Raw genomic sequence first — 23,335 nt, 5'->3', positions numbered from 1 at the left:
CTGGAAGTTTTCCTTCCATTTCTATTTTCTGGAACAGCTTGAAAAGAATGGGTATTAACTCTGATTTAAATGGTAGAATTTCCTAGGGAAGCCATCTGGTCCAGGGCTCTTAGTTGTTGGGAGATTTTTGATAACTGATTCAATTTCTTCACTAGCTATGGGTCTGTTCAGATTTTCTATCTCTTCCTGTTTGAGTTTTGGTGTGTGTGTGTGTGTGTGTGTGTGTGTGTGTGTGTGTTTAGGAATTTGTCCATTTAGAAGAAAGGATTTAAAAAAAAAAAAAAAAAAAAAAAAAGAAGGGCTTTTCTAAGCATGGTTCCAGAGGTGGAAACCAGATGGGAAATACTGTCATATTTAAAAAATTTTAAACTTCAAGATATCAAAAAATAAAATCATGAGAAATTACACTGGGGAAAACTTACAACATACATGCCAAAGAATTAATACCATTAATACAATATAGAGCTCTTGGGGGACCCTGGGGGGCTCAGTCCATTAAGTGTCTGACTCTTGGTTTCAGCTCAGGTCATGATCTCACACTTCGTGGGTTCGAGCCCTGTGTTGGGCTTGGCACTGACAGCGTGGAGCCTGCTTGGGACCCTCTCCCTCCCTCTCTCTCTGCCTCTCCCCTCAACTCTCTCTCTCTCTCACTAAATCAATAAACTTTAAACAGCACATAGTTTCCCTATTTAAAAAAAAATAGAGCTCTTAGAATCAGTAAAACACAATATTAGAACATTATAATTGGTAAAACAACAAAATCAATCCTATAGATAATTCAGCAAAGCTATTCACAAATTAATACAAATAACCAATTACAGCAAATTTCAATCTAATAATAAAAAAAATAACTATGACATGACAATATATGCCTGGAATTGAAATAACACCTAATAATGTGTGAAACAGATGTCACACACCTCCTATCCAGTGCACAGAAAATGACACAGTATCACAGTGTTTGTGGTATTTCTGCCAAAAGTGCATAATCTGAATTTATTCAATAGGAAATACATCAAACAAATCCAAACCGAGGGTCACTTTATAAAACATATGGCCGATAACTCTTCAAAAATGTCCTAACTGTTCCAGATTAAATGAGAAATAATAAATATAATCCCAGTCGGTTCCATATCTGGCATGAGAGCTTGAGAAGTTTTGAAGACCCCCTCCTCAACAGAAACTGGTAAAAATTATTTTTTAAACTAACCATTTAAAATCTCTGGAAGTGGTCCTGAGGGCATACAGCAAATAAAGACATTTTTTTTTCTCAAGAAAATCCACTAAAACCCATTAAGAACAGTGAGAGCAGGGGTGCCTGGGTGGCTTAGTCGGTTAAGCGTCCGACTTTCGCTTAGGTCCTGATCTCGCGGTTCGTGGGTTTGAGCCCCGCATCGGGCTCTGTGCTGACAGCCAGCTCAGGGCCTGGAGCCTGTTTCAGTCTGTGACTCCCTCTCTCTCTGGCCCTCCCCTGCTCACGCTGTCTCTCTCTCTCTCCTAGAAATAAATAAAAAACATTTAAAAAAAAAAAAAAAGAACAGTGAGAGCAGGTGGTATCTAAGATAAGATCAACTGCCTCCCTCCCCAGTCCCTGATGAGTGAGACAAAAACTCTATCCAAGACTGTAGGCAACAACACAGGCCTCCCTTTCCATCAGCTCCTAGTCCAAAGGCAATCTTCCTGTGAGGGGCAGGACATCAGATCTCATCCTGCCTCCCTCCCCACATCTGTGGTTAAGGATACATTTTAGAGAGTGCAGCCAAGAGGTGGGAACTTCCTTTTTATACCAGGTTAGACTTGTACGATGGAGGCTGTATCTTGGGATCAAGGCTAATGAAAATACTGGGTTCCCAATCACCATTGCCCCAGACCATAACGTGAAGATTTCATGTTTAGGTGAAGCCTGACAAGAAGACCAGCCCCCCACCCCCACCCACCCAACGCTGAGCTCCTAAAGTAGGAGTGTCACTCATAGACAAGTATGCTATTGTATTCATTCCCAGCTGTGCTCAGAGACTGCCTGGGGTGAAAAGCGAGACAAAAACCACCACCAAAACTTTTCCTTAATGGGCTGACCTCATTTAGAACAGAATGGAAACATTCAAACCTACAAGTGCTCTCAAAAACTGGAAGTAGTGGTGAACGGCAACTAGGAGGAGACTGGTAGACTCGCTGGCTATATAGGCTAAACTGTGGGCCACCTACTTTGATGGAGACAACTATGAAGCTGGGAGGGGCCCCCCTGGGGTCAAAACAAATTTTAAACACTGACCCTGGGAACTATCCCTTCAAAGAATCCCAAATTTAACTGGATCAGTCTGTGGAGCAATGTGAGCTCCAGGACATTGCTGGAAACAATGTCTTCCTCCATGGGGAGGCCAGTGCCCAGACTTGTACAATCGTGTTTCTGAAATGTCCAGTTTTCAACAGACAGTTATAAGACACAGAAAAACAGGATAGTAAGACACATACACTGGGGAAAAGAAGGCGGCAAGAGAGGCACTGCCTAGGAGAGCAACCAGATGCCAGATTAACAGGCAAAGATATCATTAGAAACATGTTCACAGAACTAAAGAAAACTATGATTAACAAAGTAGTTGTAAGAACTAGATGGAAATTCTGAAGTGGAAAAGTACAATGACAAATGAAAAACTCAACAGAGAGGCTCAACAGTATATTTGATTGGCAGAAAGAAAAGTTAAGTGGGCTGTAGATCAATAAAGATTATGTAATCAAAGAACAGAGAGAAAAGAAAATGAAGAAAAGTGAACATCACTTCAGAGAAAAGTGGGACATCATTCAACACACCAACACATGTGTAATGGTACCATCAGAAGAAGAGCAAGAAAGAAGCAGAAAAAATTACTTAAAGAAATAATAGCTGAGCAATCCCTATCAAAATAACACCAGCATTCTTCACAGAGCTAGAACAAACAATCCTAAAGTTTGTATGGAACCAGGAAAGACCCCAAATAGCCAAAGCAATCTTGAAAAAGAAAACCAAAGCTGGAGGCATCACAATCCCACACTTCAAGCTGTATTACAGAGCTGTAATCATCAAGACAGTATGGTACTGGCACAAAAACACTCAGATCAATGGAACAGAATAGAGTGTGGTAGGGTTTCCTCCCTCAGGAAAGAAAAAAACCTCAATGCAACCTGGCTATATGCATATATGATAACATGCCTCATGACCTTGTAACACAAGGTCACTTAATCAGACTACATGTTTGTATGTTACCATATATGGGAGACAAAGAAGTAAAAATATATATAAAAAGCTACACCACGTGGCGTTTGGGGCTCAGTTCTTTGGGAACCCAACTGAGTGGTTCCGGCAGGAATAAAGTTGCTTCCTGGAAAGAAAAGCCTCAGCCTCACAACTCTATGGGAGAATCCTGCTACACTACTTGGGAGCTCATCTGGGATTCAGAGACAGTGTATTTCCACATCCTTTGACACCAGGGACACGAACCTTGGAGCGCCAGGAGAGGCAGCTTTGCCTGGCACCAGCAGATGGCTTGATCTGCAGGAAACTAGCCCTCCTGGCATGCCAGGGGGAGGACTCTTGCAGTTTGGGAGTTCCAGCCTGGCATTGGGTTCTGTGCTGACAGCTCACAGCCTGGAGCCTGCTTTGGATTCTGTGTTTCCCTGACTCTGTGCCCCTCCGCCACTCACACCCTGTTTCTCTCTCTCTCTCAAACATAAAAAAAATTTTTTTAATTAAAAAAAAAAGCAATTATACAATAGGTATGAAAGAGAACAGAGGAGGAAGTACCAGGACTTCATCTCACATGGACAAAAATTACCCTGGCAAAATGCCTGATGTAACTATTTTGGAATTCTGCAGTCTATTAAAGACTTGTAAGTTCCAGGGGAAGGCTGGTAAACTGTGGTTAATTTCAGTCAATTTCAGTTCCTAGCACCCCTAGCCTGGTGGCAGGCAGCTGTGCAGATGTTCCTAGAGCAACCTACACACAGCCTGTAGAGCCAGGGTAGGCAGTAAGAACTTATCCTCCATGTCCTGGGGGTCTATGTATGGACAGATGATTGCTGCTTCTGATCACAGAGTTGCAAACACAGAAGCAGGCAACCACTGTTGTAGCCCTCAGTGACAGTTACAAACCCCTCCCCTCCAGCTGAAACAACTTCCAGGGGACTTAGAAACCTGATATATATGCATAGTGGGAGTCTCAGAAGGGGAAGAAAGAGGAAGAGAGATTATTTGAAGAAATAATAGCCAAAATGTATGAAGTTTTAACAAATACATGAATATAAACTAATTCAAGAAGTTCAATAAACTCCAAGTAGGATGAAACAAACTGTTCCTACCCAGACACATTATAATCAAGCTGTTGAAAGCTGAAGAGACACAGAGAATCTTGAAACCACCAATAAAGGAGCATCTTATCACATACAAAGGATCTCCAATATGATATCAGATTTCTCATCAGAAACTGTGGAGGCCAGAAGGCAGTGGGGCAGTCTTTTCAAAGTGAAACAAAAAGAACAAAAAAAATAAATAAAAACCCAACTGTCATCCAAGAATCTTTTATCTGGCAAAGTAGTGCCATTGCAACAACATCAATGGACCTTGAAGGCATTATTCTAAGTGAAATAAGTCAGAGAAATAAAAATACTGTATGATCTCACTTATATGCAGAATCTTAAAAAAATGAACTCTCTCTCAAAATAAATAAATAAACTTGAAACAATAAAGAATACCAGTTATTCACTAAGTCTTCCAAAAAAAACAAGTGGGGGAACAGTCCCCAACTCATTCTATTAAGCCATTATTACCCTGATAACACAACCAAAGACATCACAGAAAACTAAAGACCAGTATCTTGTAAGAATATGGACAAAAGAATCTTCAACAAAATACTAGAAACATGACTCCAGAAACATATAAGTAGTAGTAGTAGTATGACCAAGTGAGGTTTATCTCAGGAATGCAAGGATGGTTTAACATCCCCAAATCAATTAATGTTATACACCCTATCAACAATTGAAAACAAAAGCCATATGATCATTGACATAGAAAGCATCTGACAAACCTAATAAGTTTCTATGATTAAAAAAAAAAACTCAACAAACCAGGAAAGAAGGAACCTTCTTCAAACTGATAAATGGTATCTATAAAAACCCACAGTCAACTAATGGTGAAAGACTGGATGCTTTCCCTCCTAGATCAGAAACAAGTCAAGGATCTCCACTTGTACCACTTCTAGCCAATACTGTACTGGAGGTTTTAGCCAGGGGAATGAGGCAAGAAAAAGAAGTAAAAGGCATTCAGACTAGAAAGTAAAACTAACTCTATTCACAGATGATATGATATTATTTAGAGAAGAATTCCAAGGAGTCCACACACACACATACGCAAAAGGATATTGAACCCAATATATAAGTTCAGCAAGGTTACAGGACACAGAGTCAAGATTTCCAAAATCAAATTTATTTCTATGCATTTGCAGTAAACAATCCCAAATAAATAAAAGAAGATTCCATTAGCATCAAAAAGAATAAAATACTCAGGAATAAATTTAACAAGAGGCAAAAAGCTTATGCTCTGAAAACTACAAAATGCTGTTTAAAGGAATTTAAGATCTAAAATTTAATAAACTTAAAATCACCTCATGTTTCTGAATAGGAAGTCTTAACTTTGTTGAGATGATAATACTCCACAAATTAAACTGCAGATTTAATGCAATCCCTATAAGAATCCCAGCTGGCTTCTTTGAAGAAACTGACAAGCAAATTCTAAAATGCATAGAACTGTAAGGAACCCAGAATAGCTAGAACAAGTTTGAAAAGTAAAAAGTTGGAGGACTCATCTATCTTGATTTCAAAACTTAACTACAAATCAACAATTAACAGGACTGTATGGTACTGCTATAAAGACAGACACAGATTAAAGGAACAGAATTGAGAGTCCAAAAATAAGCCCAAGCATATATGCTCAACTTGTTTTTTTTTTTTGACCAGGGGGCAGAACAGTCTTTCCAACAAATGGTGGCCAGACAACAAGATAGCCACATACATAAGAATGAAGATGGACCTTTACTCCATACAATATACAAAAATTAACTCAAAATACATCAAAGACCTAAATGTACAGACTAAAACTATAAACCTTTTACAAGAAAACATAGAGGTAAACCTACATGATCTTGGATTTGGCAAAAGATTCTTTGATGACACCAAAAACACAAGCAGCAAAAGAAAAATAGGGGCGCCTGGGTGGCTCAGTCAATTGAGCATCCGACCTCGACTCAGGTCATGATCTTGCAGTCTGTGAGTTCGAGCCCCGTGTGGGGCTCTATACTGACAGCTGAGAGCCTGGAGCCTGCTTCAGACTCCATGTATGTTTCCCTCTCTCTCTGCTCCTCCCCTCCGTTCACATGCTGTTTCTCTCCATCTCTCAAAAATAAACATTAAGAAATAAAAATAAATTGGACTTCATCAAAAATGAAAATTTTTGTGTTTCAAAGAACACTATCAAGAAAGAAAAAAGACATTCTTCCATTCCTGCAGAATGGGGAAAAATATTTACAGATCATATATTTGATACTATGACTTATATCTAGAATATATAGAGAATTCCTACAACTCATTAATTAAAATATAAATAACTCAATTGAAAAATAGGCAAAGAACTTGAGTAGACATACCTCCAAAGAAAATATACAAAATGCAAAGTAGTACATGAAAAGATGCTCAACATCATTAGTTGCAATCCAGGAAATGCAAATCAAAACCACAATAAATACCACTTCCACCTGCTAGGATGGCTAACAAGTGTTGACTAGGATGGCAAGAAATCAGAACAAAACGATGCAGCTGCTTTAGACAGTCTGGAATTGGGGCTTGGTTAAGCATCCAACTTGAGCTCAGGTCATGGTCTCATGGTCCATGGGTTTGAGCCCTGCATCGGGCTCTGTGCTGACAGCTCAGAGCCTGGAGCCTGCTTCGAATTCTGTGTATGTCTTTCTCTGTCCCTACCCCACTCCCCCACTTGTGCTCTCTCTCTGTCTCTCTTTCTCTCAAAACTAAATAAGCATTAAAAAAAAAAATGAAAAAGAACATAGTCTGAAGCTCCTCAAACATTTAAATGTAGACTTACCATGTGACCCAACAATTCCACTCTCCTAGTTATACATCCAAGGGAACTGAATCCACACTGAAGCTTACACACCAATGTTTATACCAGATTTAGTCACAACAGGTACAAGGTGGAAACAACCAAAATGTCCATCAACTGATAAAGAGAGTAAACAAAATGTGGTATATCCACACAACAGAATACTGTTAAGCCATAAAAAGGAATGAGGTACTGATACCTGCTCCTATACACATGAACCTTGAAGACATTATGCTAAGTGAAAAAAGTCAGTCACAAAAAACTATATATTTTATAGGATTCTATTAAATGAAATGTCCAAAATAGGCAAATCTATACAGAGAGAAGGCAGATTTAGTGGTTTCTTAGGATTGGAAGGAAGAGAGGATAGGATACCAATAGCTAAAAGTACAAGGTTTCATTTAAAAAAAATTTTTTTTTAATGTTTTCTCCATTTCTGAGAGAGACAGACAGACAGAATGAGCAGGGGAGGGTCAGAAAGAGGGGGAGACACAGAATCCCAAGCAGGCTCCAGGCTCCAAGCTAGCTGTCAGCACAGAGCCCGACGCGGGGATTGAACCCACACACTGTGAGATCATGACCTGAGCCTAAGTCGGACGCTCAACCGACTGAGCCACCCAGGCGCCCCTAAGGTTTCATTTTAAGGAGACAAAAATATTTAAAATTGACTGTAATGATATATATATTTGTGAATATATATTGAATATATTAAAAACCACTGAATTGTACACTTAAAAATTTTTTTTAACATTTATTTATTTTTGACAGAGAGAGAGAACACAAGCAGCAGAGGGGCAGGAAGAGAGGCAGACAGAGGATCTATCCCAAAGTAGGGTCAAACTCATGAACAGTGCGATCATAACCTGAGCCAAAGTCTGACACTTAACTGACTGAGCCATCCAGGCACCCTTGAAGTGTACACTTTAAATGCATGAACTGTGGCGCCTGGATGGCTCAGTTGGCTGGGCGTCCGACTTTGGCCTAGGTCATGATCTCACCGTTCCAGAGTTCGAACCCCGCACTGGGCTCTATGCTGACAGCTCGGAGCCTGAAGCCTGTTTCTGATTCTGTGTCTCGCTCGGTCTCTCTGCCCCTTCCCCATTCACACTCTGGTCTGTCTCCCTCAAAAATGAACATTAAAAAACAAAAATTTTTTAAAAATGTGTGAATTGCATGTTATGTGAATTACACCTTTAAAAACTATTTTAAAAGGTAATCCTTTATTTAATGCAATCACAGTTGAGTTGAATCAACTGAATCCTAGAACAGAATGATTTTTTTTTCTTTTGCTATAAAGGATAGCAGTACGATAATTCATGAAATTTAAATAATGTCCGTAGATTAGGTAGTGGTATTATATCAGTGTTAATTTTCTGAATTTGATCACTGTGCTGTGGTTATGTAAGGACGTATTCTTGTTTTTAGGAAATACAATGACGAATTTAGGGGTGGAGGGCCATCATGTCTACAACATTCTAACAAATGGACAGAAAAATAATTATACGTGTGGAAAAAAGAATAATGAAGCAAAAGTGGTAGAATAGTAATATTAGGGAATATAGATAAGGAGTATTCATGAATTCTTTATACTATTTTTGCAACTTTCTGTTAGTCTAAAATTATTTTAAAATAAAAAATTAAAACAACACAATAAGCCCATTTATTATTAAATTGCTGGAGAAGTGACATTCAGTGGCTGTCCAGAGCAATGGATTTTCCATCCTGGAACCATGGCCCAGTTTCTCTATAACCCTGCAGAGAAGGCCGCAGTGCTGCTGTGACTTACTCTAAGCACTGACTGGCCACATTTTGGCACTATGCTGGTTTCTCGAACTAGTCTCTGCTGAGATCCCTACATCTACTCAGGGCTTGAAAAAAATAGTCAAGAGTGCTCAGACTGACAGCTTCCAACAGCTCACAGTCAAGGAAACTGCTGAATAGATTGGTCGCCACTGAGGTGTGGATGTGTTTTTTTTTTTAACTTATTTAAATCCAAGTTAGTTAACATACAGTGTAATAATGATTTCAGGAATAGAATTTAGTGATTGACCACTTACATATAACACCCAGTGCTCATCCCAACAAGTGCCCCCCTTAATGCCCATTGTATTTGGCCCATCCCCCACAAACCCGCCACCCTCAGCAACCCTTAGTTTGTTCTCTGTATTTGAGTCTCTTATGGTTTGTCTCCCTGTTTTTATATTATTTCTGCTTCCCTTCCCTTATGTTCAACTGTTTTGTTTCTTAAATTCCACCTAAGTGATATCATATATTCCTTTCTCTGACTGACTTATTTTGCTTAGCATCATACACTCTAGTTCCATCCACATAATTGTAAATGGCAAAATATCATTCTTTTTGATCACCAAGTAATATTCCATGGTGTGTGTGTGTGTGTGTGTGTGTGTGTGTGTGTGTGTGTGTATGTGTATATATGTGTGTGTGTGTGTGTATATATATATACATGTATATATATACACACACACACACACACATATGCCACATCTTCTTTATCCATTCATCTGTCAATGGACATCTGGGGCTCTTTCTATACTTTGGCTATTGTCGATAGTGCTGCTATAAACACTGGGGTGCATGTGCCCCTTTGAAATAGCATACCTGTATCCCTTGGATAAATACGTAGTGGCGCAATTGCTGGATCATAAGGTCATTCTATTTTTAATTTTTTGAGGAGCCTCCATGCTGTTTTCCAGAGTAGCTGCACCAGTCTGCATTCCCACCAGCAGTGCAAAAGAGATCCTCTTTCTCTGCATCCTCACCAACATCTGTTGTTGCCTGAGTTGTTAATGTTAGCCGTTCTGATGGGTGTGAGGTGGTAGCTCACTGTGGCTTTGATTTGTATCTCCTTGTTGATGAAGGATATTGAGCATCTTTTCATGTGTCTGTTAGCCATCCGGATGTCTTCTTTGGAAAAAAGTCTATTCGTGTCTTTTGCTCATTTCTTCACTGGATTATTTGGTTTTTGGGTGTTTGATAAGAGTTTGATAAGTTCTTTATAGATTTTGGATACTAACCCTTTACCTGATATGTCATTTGCAAATATTTTCTCCCATTCTGTCCGGTGCCTTTTAGTTTTGCCAATTATTTCCTTCACTGTGCAGGTTTTTATCCTGATGAGGTCTCAAAAGTTCATTTTTGCTTTTGTTTCCCTTACCTCCAGAGACATATCAGGTAAGAAGCTGCTGCAGCCAAGGTCAAAGAAATTGTTGCCTGTTTTCTCCTCTAGGATTTTAATGGCTTCCTGTCTTATGTTAGATCTTTCAACCATTTTAAGTTTATTTTTGTTTATGGTGTAAGAAAATGGGTCACACCTCTATCCCTTGGCTCAGGTTCATTCTTCTGCATGTCATTGTCCAGTTTTCCCAACACCATTTGCTGAAAAGACTTTCCTGCTTTGTCCAAGATTAGTTGGCCATACTGGCTGTTTTTGTGCCAGTACCATACTATCTTGATGATTATAGCTTTGTAATACAGCTTGAAGTCTGGAATTGTGATGCCTCCAGCTTTGGTTTTCTTTTTCAATATTACATTGGCTAATCAGGGTTTTTCCTGGTTCCATACAAATTTTAGAATTGTTTGTTCTAGCTCTGTGAAGAATGCTGGTGTTATTTTGATAGAGACTGCAGTGTGGATGTGGTTTTATGTCAGGGAGATCATAGGTAAGCATGGCATTGTTGGCTATAATATTTGAAGACCAATCTTTAACATCTGTTTATATTTGGTTTATTATTTGAGTGTTCTTGGAACATGTGTGTTCATACTGATGTTTGGATAAAGTAAGGTAATGTATCAAAAATAATATAAACTGGTGGAGAAGCAACTGTATTTCTAGGAATTTAAGGCTTTATTGTTGCTATTATTATCACCAAACAACTAGAAATACAAATTTTTATAAAGTAAAGCTAGTCAAAAAAATGTTTGTTCAGGCATTTCTACTACTCTGAAAATTTTTTTTCCTTTTTATGTTTTTTTTTTAACATTTATTTATTTTTAAGAGACAGAGACAGAGCATATGTGGGGGAAGGGCAGAGAGAGAAAGCAAGACACAGAATCTTAAGTAGGGTCCAGGCTCCGAGTTGTCAGCACAGAGCCTGATGTGGGACTTGAACCTATGGACTGCATGATCGTGACCTGAGCCCAAGTCAAGACGCTTAACTGACTGAGCCANATGACTCACTGGAGAATAATCTGTATGACCCAAAGCAAGTGGTCATCCCAATCAGGAAATAGCTCTGGGACAGTAGGAAAAGAGCAGTGGTCTCAAAAGTACAGGATTGATCAAGTGATTGTGACCACAAGAAGCTGGCTGTGCTTCTAAGCTCAGTTGTACCATTATGTAAAAATACATGCTATAAAACTGAGTACAGTATAATTCTGTTTGGCTTAAAAAAAAAAAGGTATGATACATATATATGGATGTGATGGATATGTATATACACAGCAAACTAAAGACATATATATAAGAGAATAAAAGACAGTATCGAAACAGTAGGGGTAGAGAACCCACAGAGGCTCCACACTTAGTGCAGAGCAGAGCCCAATGTGGGGCTCAATCCCATGAACTGCGAGATCATGACCTGAGCTGAAATCAAGTTTTACATCTTTAACCAACTGAGCCACCCAGGTGCCGGCTGGTTAAGGCTGGTTAAGGCTGGGTTAAATCCCAGCTGGTATTTTTAAAAAAATTTTTTTTATTGTTTTATTTATTTCTGAGAGAGAGACAGCATGAGCAGGGAAGGGTCAGAGAGAGAGGGAGACACAGAATCTGAAACAGGCTCCAGGCTCTGAGCTAGCTGTCAGCACAGAGCCCGACGTGGGGCTCAAACCCCCGAACGATGAGATCATGACCTGAGCCGAAGTCAGATGCTCAACCGATTGGGCCACCCCGGGACCCCCCAGGTGGCATTTTTATAAAAATTAACAAGTTGATCCTAAAATTCACATGGAAATGCAAATAATAGCTAAAACAGTCTTGATAAAGAAAAGTTAAAGGACTAACATTCCTGATTTCAAAACGTACTACAAAGTTACAGTAAGAAAGACAATATAGTATAGACATAAACAGAGACACAAATCAATGGAACATAATTCAGAGTCTAGAAATAAACCTTACATTTTTGTTTTTGAACTGATTTTCAACAAGGATGCCACAACAACTTGGTAGGAAAAGAAGTGTGCTAGGACAACTGGCTATCCACATGTGGAAGAATGAAGATACAGCCCTTCCTTATACAATACAAAACATTAACTCAAAGGGATTACAGACCTACTTGTAAGAATTTGTATGATAAAACTCTTAGAAGATAGCAATAAATCTTCATGACCTTAGTTTAGGCAAAGCCTCTTAGATATGACACCAAAATCACAAGTGACAAAAAACAAAATAGGTAAGTTAGACTTCAACAAAATTAAAACCTTTTGTGCTGCAAACAATGCCATCAAGAAAGTGAAAAAAAAAAAAAACTTTTTGCAAATCACATATCTGATAAAGGACTTGTATCTAGAATATGTAAACAACTCCTACAACTCAACAATAAAAAGATAAATAACAATTTTAAGATATGTAAAAGGTCAGAATAGATGTGTCTCTAAAAAAGACATACGACTGACCAACAGGCACTAAAGATGCCAATATCATTACCCACTAGGGCAAAGCAAATCAAAACCTTAATGAGATCTCATTTCCTACCTGCTAGGATGGCTATAATCAAAATGATGACACTGACAAGAATGTGGACAAATTAGAACCCTCACACATTGCTGGTAGGAATGTAAATTGGTGCAGCTGCTTTGGAAAACAGTCTGGCAGTTCTTCAAAATGTTAAACGCAGACTTTCCATATGATTTAGCAAATTCCACTCCTAGGTACATACCCAAGAAAAATGAAAACATTATGTCCACACAAAAACTTGTCCACAAATGTCACAGCAGCATTATTCATAATAGCCAAAAAATGGAAACAACCTAAGTGTCCATCAGCTGATGAACAGATAATCAAAATATGGGACAGCTATAGAATGGAATAGCATTTGACTATATAAAACAATGAAGGATGTGATATATGCTACCACGTGCATGAATCTTGAAAACTTTATGCTGAGAGAAGCCAATCACAAAAGACCATATGATTCCACTTAAATGAAATGAAATGTCCAGAATAGGCAAATCTATAGACCTAGGAATATCAGTGGTTGCTCAGGGGTGGAGGGCTTGGGGGACAATGGAGAGTGATGAGTACAGGCTTTGTTTTGGAGGTATTAAATGTTCTAACATCGGTTGTGGTAATGGCTGTACAATTCTGCAAACATACTAAAAACCACTGAACTATGTGCTTTAAATGGGTGAAAGGTATAGTATGTTAATTATACTTCAAAAGTCCATTAAAAAGAATTCCACAGTATAAGCAACTGACACATTAGGCTGATGGGACACTCACCTCTCTCTCCACTTCATCCTCCTCTTCCAAAAGATTATACACCTGCTCTAAAAGTTGAATCCCCAGGCCCTGGATTACATCAGCTCTCAAGACTTCAACCATTCTTCTGATCTTTTCAGAACCTGGCATGATAGCTAAAGAGAAATAACAAAGATAGGGAAAAATAAACACTTCATTGCAGCAAGAACATGTTTTTGTCAAAATCTTGTCATGTTAAGATTCTTTTCATTTTGAGAAAAGCTTGGTTTAATCACTTAATGTATTTTTAATGACTATAAGTATATACATGAGCTTACACTTCATGTCTTGTTACCAACCTTATAAACCTAAAATCCACAACTATCTAATTTGAAGAAAAGCCACATAAAAATACTAACATGCATTTTATTTATATTTATTTTTTAAAAACAATTTGCATGCAACTTTTGAGGAACACAAATGTTGCATAACATAAGATATGCCTTTTATGGAGCTATTCAAACCAAATATAAAAAAAGCAAAAAACTTTTGAGAGCATTAGCTTCTTGGCGTGACACATTTCTCCAATAAACATGCTTTCCAGTTTGCTGAAAAAGAATAAACTGATCACCAGGAGGTAGCTCTTTAAAATGGAGTTCCTCAGCTTCTTCTGCAACCTTCCCATGAAGTATCAGCGTATCTCGATACTTCCGATGAAGTTTAAATTCTGACACTGGATCTGGAACCAGGAGATCTTCACAGCTCTCCTTAGGGTCCAATTTTAGGGTCTGAGTCATCAATTGGACCAAGTCACTCATTTCATTTGTATGACCTTTCCTGGGGGGAAAAATAAGTCCCCTTGTGATTTCACTGGCTTTATGAGAATTTTTCATCAAAAAATTAGATGCAAAACAACCTATAGGAAGTTCTGCCTTAAATAGGCAAGTAGCTCTTATAGACAGACCCTTCCATAAATAATAAGTATAAACCCAACAAAATACAAAACCCAAGTATGTGAAGACAATGGAGAATATACAAAACCTGTACACAGGTTCTGGAGGGAGCGTCAACATCTTTTAGCCTAAGGACCACAGGCAGCTACAGTACAAAACCCACAGTCTTTCTGGTCTGCAGAACCAAAGGACGAAGTTCAATCATGGCCGCTAGAGAGAGAAATCTTAGAAAAGAAAGAACCAGAAAGAAGAAGCTCCAGGTTCTATGTATAAATTCTGGCCAACTATTTTTAAGTAACTTAATTCCATCCACGTACAAAGTTCAAGAATATTTAAAGCAATGCAAAAATACCAGCTCCCAATGAGATAAAATTGACAATGTCTGGCATCCAGTCAAAAATATCAGACATCCAAAGAAGCAGGAAAAAGCACACTTTTATAAAGAGGAAAAAAAATCAGTTAATAGAAACAGCCCCAAAAGGGACACAAGTGACAGAATTAGTTGATAAGGACTTTTAAGTGGTTATTATAAATATATTCCGTATGTCCAAGGTAGAGGAAAGCATTAACATCTTAAGGAGAAGCATGGAAGATATAAAAAGACCCAAATGGAACTCCTGGAAATTGAAAGTACACTGTGTTAAATATATGAGATAGGATTAACAACCTAGATGCTGTAGAAGAAAACACTAGTGAACTCAAAGATATGGCAGTAGAATCTACGAAAAACGAAACAGAAAAAAAAATCTGAAAAACATGAACACCATCAGTCAGCTGTGGGACAACTTTAAACAACTTAATATATAGGTAATTAAAATCCTCAAGGCAAGAGGGGATCCAAAATGTTTTTGAAGAAGTAACAGCTAAAATTTTTACAAATCTGATGAAAATTATAAACCCATAGATCTTAGAAAACATTCTATAAGAATTCCTAATGAAATCAGATATGTTCATTAGAAGAGATATTTTAGCTCTAACATGTACTAAAACCCATTTACAATACTATCAATGATGACACCACAGGTCTGAACACTACGATAAACGTATACTTAGGTTTAATTCAAATAGAAATTGTTTATGAAAAGAGAGAGAAAAACAAGAACTTACCGTTCCTTGGAATCCCCATCTGATTTATCAGTTGAACTTGTAGAAGAACTTAATTCATCCTCAGAGAGACAGTGGATGAGTTTCCTTTCCTATTAGTGTTTGGAAAAACACAATTCCACATGACAACACAACCAGAATGTAATGCAAGCAACACTCTTAGAAGCAATTGTCTACATATAACACACACGTAGCTCCAATTTAACAGGACAAGCTAATGATATAAAAATTGAAGTTACTTTCCCCAAATGATGTCCCAGTTCACCCATAAAGAACACAAGTGAACCATGAAGAACATGAGGGTGAAATTTTACAAGGCCCTGGAAAGTCTCAGCTATGAAGAAATGTCCTTTCGGGAGGAGAACGGACAAACAGTTCCAGTACTCCAACTCCCAAGCAGAGGTCTGATGCCCTAAAGAATTTTAAACTAGAAAAAATGCCACCTAAATAAAAGCAACCTCAGTTTGTTTATATCAGAGACTCTTTGTTAAAATACTTTTTTAAAGAAAATTTTTAACACTTATTTATTTTTTTGAGACACAGAGCATGAGCAGGGGAGGGCAAAGAGGGAGGAAGACACAGAATTCAAAGTAGGTTCCAGGCTCTGAGCTATCAGCCCAGAGCCTGACACGGGGCTCGAACTCATGAACTGCAAGATCACGAGCTGAGCAGAAGTCGGCCACTTAACCAACTGAGCCACTCAGGCGCCCCTAAAGTACTTTAAAGGAGTACTTGATTTAATTACACGCAAACCTTACAACTTTGAAACAACCACATGCGAAGTAACTGCTTGAAGTAACTGCTTGAGCTAAAGCCGACCCTTAAACCTTACAACTCTGGAAAATGGAGAAGACTGCCATAATTAGTGAAACAACTTACTCATAGAATATTGTTAAAGAAACAAGTCTTCCTTACTTTCAAGAGCAGGGAGTTTCTTTTTTTAAAAAATAATTATATGCTCTTAGAAATAATGTCATAAAGCGCAATACAGAAAAACGGATCATCATTCCTAGGGTATCATTACGCAGAAAAGTGACCATGGGTTGGAAACCTGCAATTACCCATTTAGCCACCAGATGCTGCCCCTACATCATCCCTAGGCGAGAAGGTAAGTTTTGTTGACACAAACAAGAAACTGAGCAAAGATAAGCAAGTGAGACTAAAATTTGGCCAGGCAAGTGTGTATATTGGTTACACAGTAGGATAAGCAAAATGTTACCTAGAGGAAGCCCTTTAAAGTCTTGTTTTAAAGACTATCTAAAGAAAAGATAGTAACTAAGCTGCCAATTGCTTATAAGAGCATCTGTAAAACTCATCCCCTTAATGGTGCAAAATAATCTTTTTAATTATTATTCACCAGTTTTCTCCCTTACCAAGAGTGAAAAGGTAGGGTGCCTCGGTGGCTCAGTTAGTTAAGCATTTCAGCTCAGGTCATGATCTCACAGTCGTGAGATCAAGCCCCATGTTGGGCTCCATGTCCATGCTTAAGAGTCTCTCTCCCTCTGCCTTTAACTCACATGCACGCTCTCTCGAGCGCGGTCTCGCTCTCTCTCTCTCAAAATAAAAAAAGAGTGAAAAGGTAGGCCAGTTCTGTCCCAGAAATAAATGGAGCTGACAGTTACGAGGCTTGCTGTGTTAACCTCGTCATGTATTAGGCTAGACATGTCCCCCTTTCCATAGAACTATGTAATATACCTGAGCCACACTGCAGTCAGAAGACAACCACTGGCCAGAGATGGGCTGGCCTTCTTCTGGTGGTTTCCATGGTCCTGATGCACTCAGAGAAGCTCTCCTCACTGAAGGGCCTGAAAAAGTGACCACTCCAGTGGTTGTTTGTGGTGGGTTGGCCCCAACAGAAGAGGGCCTTACACGGGATATGAAGGATACCCTGCCAGAAGTACCTCAGACAGCATATTCATCATCACTCTGGTGTCTGACACCTCAGTTCAAACCTCAGCTCTAGGTCTACTGGTGCTGTGACCCTGGGCAAGTTATTTAAGCCCTCCAAGCCTCAGTTTCCTCAGTTGCAAAATGGAGATAATGCTGCCTGCCTTTGACAGCTACGGTAAACATGAGATGAGAGAATGCTCTTAAAAGGCTTACCATAATGCTTGAGACATAGTTGGCATTCAATACATGGAAACTGCTAATATTGCATTTAGATTATAGTGATAAGAATGACTGCAGCCCTCAGCCCAGGGCAGCACCATTCTCCCAGCTTCCTCCCTCTGTTCCTGAGAAGAGAGCACTCTTGACCAGCAGAATCTGAACATGGAAACAAATTGAACACTCACTCCATTTCCTGTCTGAAATCTCCCAGGAGTTAATGCCACTCAAACCCCTCTTGCTCTCTTTTTAATATCCTTTTCCTCTGATAATACAAGTTCCAGACCCAACAGCCACATATGCCAGTATTTTAAAAGGCTTTACTAAGAAATTTCAAAAATTTTTCCAAATCTGTTTCCCAGGTGGATTACTGATGCTGAAAATTCTTCACATCTACTGATGCTGAAAATTCTTCACATCTCACAGTCAGAACCGATGCTACATCCATAAGCCATACCAAGAACCTCCAGTAGATGAAGGGAAGAGAAAACTTTACCTGAGGGGAACACCTCTTCCCGTGACTGCTTTAGTCGCCTCCTCTCTCTTGCTGATAATGGTCGATCCTTTTAAAGAAAGTCAGTTACTTTCATTCCTACTATTTTTATAACAGCTGGAATGCATGACATTATCATCCGGCACTATAGGACAGGCCTTCCACAGGCCTTGAAAGGAGTGTCTGTTTAAAACCAGTCCACATCATGGTTACAACTACTGGCTAGAATGATCAGAACCCTCATTTCTGGGAAGTACTCATTTTTGGAAGGGTAAATGGAAAATTTTGCATTTCCTACATTCAGAATCTACTTTGCCCTCCTTAATTAAGTGGATGCAACCATCTTTGGAACTACAGAACCTGTCCATTTCAATCAAAGCTTCTGCTGAGAATCACAAACTTATCCCCCTCCACTGTTTGGCAAAAAGCAGGGCTAAGATGTTTTAACAGAAAACCTCACAATATATGTAGGATTTTTACAACTAAAAGGTTTTATAAGGTTTTTAAAAAATCCAATATACACTCCCACAAACCTTTGAGGATTGCACCTCCCTGCTCCTTGAACAGCTCACAGCAGACCCAATGACCACTTTACTTTGATTTTCAGCATCTTTTTGTGATAATGTGATATCCGTTTTTCCAATAGTGGGAAGAGAAGGCAAAAGTCGAGGAGGAGCCTCCTGGAACTTAAATAATTAAAAAGGGGGAGGTGGGAATTATCCATTTCATACATAACCATCTCCAAAGTTCCCCTACCAGGAAGTCTCCTATGTATTTGACAGTAATTTACTCTCAAAAACTTCAAAACACTGCATTTTATTGGAAAGAAACTCTGCCAAAAGTGAATTACCATCCGAAAAGCTTATAGACAGGGGACTGGTGAAAGTCACTTCAAGAAATGAGGTGTCGACATGATTTTATGCAGAAGATAAGGGAGAAACTATTCACCAGTATAACACAGGAGGGATCAGAGATTTACTCTTGTTAGCCGGTTCCTTTAACTGTCAAGAGGATTTGTTCTTTTTTTTTTTTTTTTTTAATGTTTTATTTATTTCTAGGAGAGAGAGAGAGAGAGACAGCGTGAGCAGGGGAGGGTCAGAGAGAGAGGGAGTCACAGACTCCGAAACAGGCTCCAGGCTCTAAGCTGGCAGTCAGCAGAGAGCCCGACGCGGGGCTCGAACCCACGAACCGCGAGATCATGACCTAAGCGAAAGTCGGACGCTTAACCGACTAAGCCACCCAGGCGCCCCGGATTTGTCCATTTTTGATGGAAAAGATAAAATCTTTACTCTATTTCCAACTCAATGACATTTGAAAACTAGTATTTAGCTTCTTACCATTGCTACCCCTTTCCATACATTCCTTGAATTTCTTATGTGCCTTTCTGGCAACTGTTAATCATTCTAAATAAAGTCTATTTCCCAAGCAGCAGCACAATGACTTACTCCAAAGAGATCTCTGCTGACCTGCGTCCTTTCCCCAGTGTGTCCAGGCTGTTCTCTCTTCTTCTGTCGTCGCTGTCGAGAGAGGGAAGGCTCAGACCCGGAGGTGTGTGGCTGTAAACCTGGGTTGGTCCTGTCTGGTTTTCCTAGGACACATTCACCAGTAACTTGATCCTTAAAAATAATAAAATGAAATAAACAAAAAAGGAAACAATAATGAGATAGTCTTTTGAACTTCCAAATGGCCAAACTATTCTAAAATTATAAATAGAAATGAGGAATGTCTTTCTCAAAATGAATGCTCATTTTGGTGTGGACGGGCAAAGACTAAATGCTGACATTGGTTATCCACATTTTCTGGCTTTTTTTCCTCTTTTCCCAAATAAAAGTAAGTATTTTAATTAAATTACTCAGACTGTTATTACCCAAAACTACTGGTGTTCAATTCATGTTTTAAAAACTTCTTTTCATAACTCTTAATGAGATTTCTATTCAGAAAACTAGGAAATGTTTTAAATGAAATCCAATTTAATATATACATACTTCCCAAGTAAACATCAGTTATTTCAATACACCCTAGAAAGCACCAAGAAAAGAGCACTGGGTTTGGAGTCGGGTGGAATCCTAATCAAGAAACTTAATATCCCTGAACCTCAGTTTCCTCCTCGATAAAGGTGTATAATGCCTCACACACTGCATGACTGATAGAGGGCTGGAGGAGATGGTGCATTAAAGCACTCAGGACTCTGTCTAGCATATACTAGATGCTCAAAAAATGGGAGCTATTACTAGCAGTAGTGATGATAAAGTAAATTACCTTCTAAGTTATAAAGATCACAAAGGACTTAGTATTTTATTTGGATAGCTGGTTTTAGAAACAAATGCATACAAATTATTAAAATAAAAATAAAATAGATTTTTACCTTTCTTTCCTTTTTTTTTTTTAAAGAGAGACAGAGTATGCAAAAGCAGGGAAGAGGAACAGAGAGAGAGAGGAGGAACAGAGAGAGAGAGAGAGAGAACGAACCCCCAGCAGGCTCCATGCTGAGTGTGCAGCCCAGCGCGAGGGTCAACCCCACAGCTCTGGGATCATGGCCCCAACCAAAATCAATAATCAGATGCTCAACCAACTGAGCCACCCAGGTGGCCTTTATGTTTACTTCTTAAACAATTTTTAACTCTCAGAACATCTACCTTTTCAGGTAGACGGACACTGTTAATTGAATCTCATTCAATCAAGAGCTTCTGTGTGATACATTTTAGAAAGCAAAACAATGTAATGTTAATACAAGGTAAGGTTGCTTTCTTTTAAATTTTTTAAATGTTTATTAATTTATTTTTTGAGAGAGTAAGAATTTGTGTAAGCAGGGGAAGGCAGAGGCGGGGGTGGGAGAGAGAGAGAGAGAGAGAGAGAGAGAGAATCCCAAGGAGGCTCCATGCTGTCAGCACAGAGCCCAACATGAGGCTTGAACTCACAAACTATGAGATCATGACCTGAGCCAAAATCAAGAATCCGACACTTAACCAACTGAGCCATCCAGGTGCCCTGCCCTGAAGTTGCTTTCTACGTCATTATCATCTACCATTTAGATTCTCTGGCAAACACAAACTAACAATTCTTGTAAGACAATAATTTACAGGGGCGCCTGGGTGGCTTAGTCGGTTAAGCGTCCGACTTCGGCTCAGGTCATGATCTCATAGTTCGTAGGTTCGAGCCCTGCATTGGGCTCTGTGCTGACTGCCAGCTCAGAGCCTGGAGCCTGTTTCAGATTCTGTATCTCCCTCTCTGTCTCTGACCCTCCCCTGCTCACGCTGTCTCTCTCTCTCAGAAATAAATAATACATTAAAAAAAATTTTTTAAAGAAAATAATTTACAAATTTATTATTTTGAGTACATGTAACATTATACATAAAATACAGCAAATGATTACATTTTTGCAATATTACACAATAAGCTAGCTGAACAAGGAGACCAATGAAAATCAACAGTGATACAATTCTGCACAGTGATATAAATGTTTCTCTGCTGATAAGTATAGGCTGTTCGAAATAAAGTTTATACAGGTACAGGAATGACACAACAAGTGACTTAGGGAATTTCTCTATGAATTCCAATCGGTCCTAAAAAAGTTCTTCTACCTTGATCAATAAAAACAATAACAAGAAAAAAAGAGGAAATGCTGGACATGAAGTTCTATCAGAAAAACAAGAAACCCCTGTGATATATAAAAAGAAAGATTGTGATCAGGAATAAGACAAAGATGTCCACTCTCACCACTTCTACTCAACACTGTACGGGAGGTTCTAGCCAGGGCAATGAGACAAGAAAAAGAAAGGCATCCATATCTGAAAGGAAGAAATAAAACTATCTCCATTTGCAGATAACATGATATTATATTCAAAAAATTCTACAGTTCATTATAAAAAAAAATATTCAAGGGCGCCTGGGTGGCTCAGACCATTAAGCATCCAACTCTTGATTTCGGCTCAGGTCATAATCTCAAGGTTTGTGAGATCGAGCCCCACATTGGGCTCTGTGCTGGCGGCACAGAGCCTACTTAGAATTCTCTCTCTCCTTCCCTCTGCCCCTCCTGTGCTTGCACTCTGTCTCTCTAAATAAACATTAAAAAAATATATTAGAATAGATAATACATGAGTTCAAGGCTGTAGGACATCAGACCAATATTAAAAAATGAACCGTATTTCTATACACAAAGAACACTATGAAGATAAAACTAAAATAACTCCATTTATAGTGGTATCAAAAGGAATAAAATATCTAAAAATGAATTTCATAAAAGAAGTGCAAGGCTTGTACACTAAACAGCAAAAAATCAGTGTAAGAAATTAAAGACCTACATAAACAGAAAAGCATCTCATGTAATGGACTATAAGCCTTACATATTAAGATAGCAATATACTGGAAATGATCTACAGATTCAATGCCTACTGAAATCTCAGCCCTTTTTGCAGAAACTGACAAGCTGCAAATTCATAGGGAAATGCAAATGACCCCAAATAGCCAAAGCAATACTGAAAAATAAGAATAAAATTGGGGGGTGCCTGGGTGGCTCAGTCGGTTAAGTGACTGACTTTGTCTCAGGTCATGATCTCATGGTTCGTGAGTTTGAGCCCTGTATGGGCTATCTGCTCTCAGCACAGAGCCTGTTTTGCATCCTCTGTCTCCCTCTGTTTCTGTCCCTCCCCTGCGTGTGTGCACACATGTGCGCACACCCTCTTTCCCAAAATAAACATTAAAAAAAAAAAGTTGGAAGACTCCAACTTCTCAATTTCGAAACTTAGTACAAAGCTACAGTAATTAAGACTGTGTTACTGACAGGAGGACAGACACACTGATCAACAGAACAGACCTGAGAGTCTAGAAATAAACCATTACATTTATAGTCTATTGATTTTCAACAAGAATGCCAAGACAATTCAACAGGGAAAGAATAATCTTTTAATGAATGGTGTTAAGACAAGCTGATATTCATACAAAAATATGAAGCTGGACCCCTTCTTCACACCATACACAAAAATTTAACTCCAACGGATCACAGACTTAAATGTAAGAGCTAAAACTATAGCCTTTTAGGAGAAAGCATAGGGACAGGTGTCCATAACACCAAAAGCACAAGTGACAAAAGAAAAAATAGACAAAACTGGTTGCATCAAAATTAC

The 23,335-nt window shown here is 38.8% G+C and overlaps 1 protein-coding gene across 9 annotated transcripts in view; it reads right to left on the bottom strand.

Annotated features, from left to right (window-relative positions):
* The window catches only part of NEK4 (NIMA related kinase 4), a 39,899-nt gene that overhangs the window by 3,164 nt on the left and 13,400 nt on the right, over nucleotides 1-23,335 (bottom strand). For 2 of the 9 annotated variants that reach the window (XM_077749612.1, XM_077749663.1), the window contains 7 exons: nucleotides 19,658-19,828; nucleotides 18,746-18,898; nucleotides 18,216-18,282; nucleotides 17,309-17,418; nucleotides 15,617-15,705; nucleotides 14,188-14,393; nucleotides 13,599-13,732 (listed from right to left, as the gene is read on the bottom strand). In XM_077749612.1, coding sequence (XP_077605738.1) covers nucleotides 13,599-13,732; nucleotides 14,188-14,393; nucleotides 15,617-15,705; nucleotides 17,309-17,418; nucleotides 18,216-18,282; nucleotides 18,746-18,898; nucleotides 19,658-19,828 — 930 coding nt within the window. The remainder of the gene's footprint in view (nucleotides 1-13,598; nucleotides 13,733-14,187; nucleotides 14,394-15,616; nucleotides 15,706-17,308; nucleotides 17,419-18,215; nucleotides 18,283-18,745; nucleotides 18,899-19,657; nucleotides 19,829-23,335) is intronic. The other 7 variants (XM_077749620.1, XM_077749629.1, XM_077749638.1 and 4 more) reach the window with 7 other exon arrangements.

The sequence above is a fragment of the Crocuta crocuta genome, unplaced genomic scaffold (assembly GCF_008692635.1).
Source record: "Crocuta crocuta isolate KB4526 unplaced genomic scaffold, BGI_CrCroc_1.0 scaffold463, whole genome shotgun sequence".
In the NCBI taxonomy this organism is placed as follows: Eukaryota; Metazoa; Chordata; class Mammalia; order Carnivora; family Hyaenidae; genus Crocuta; species Crocuta crocuta.
The sequence above is the reverse complement of the archived record's forward strand: the minus strand, read 5'-3'. Positions and strand labels throughout refer to the sequence as shown.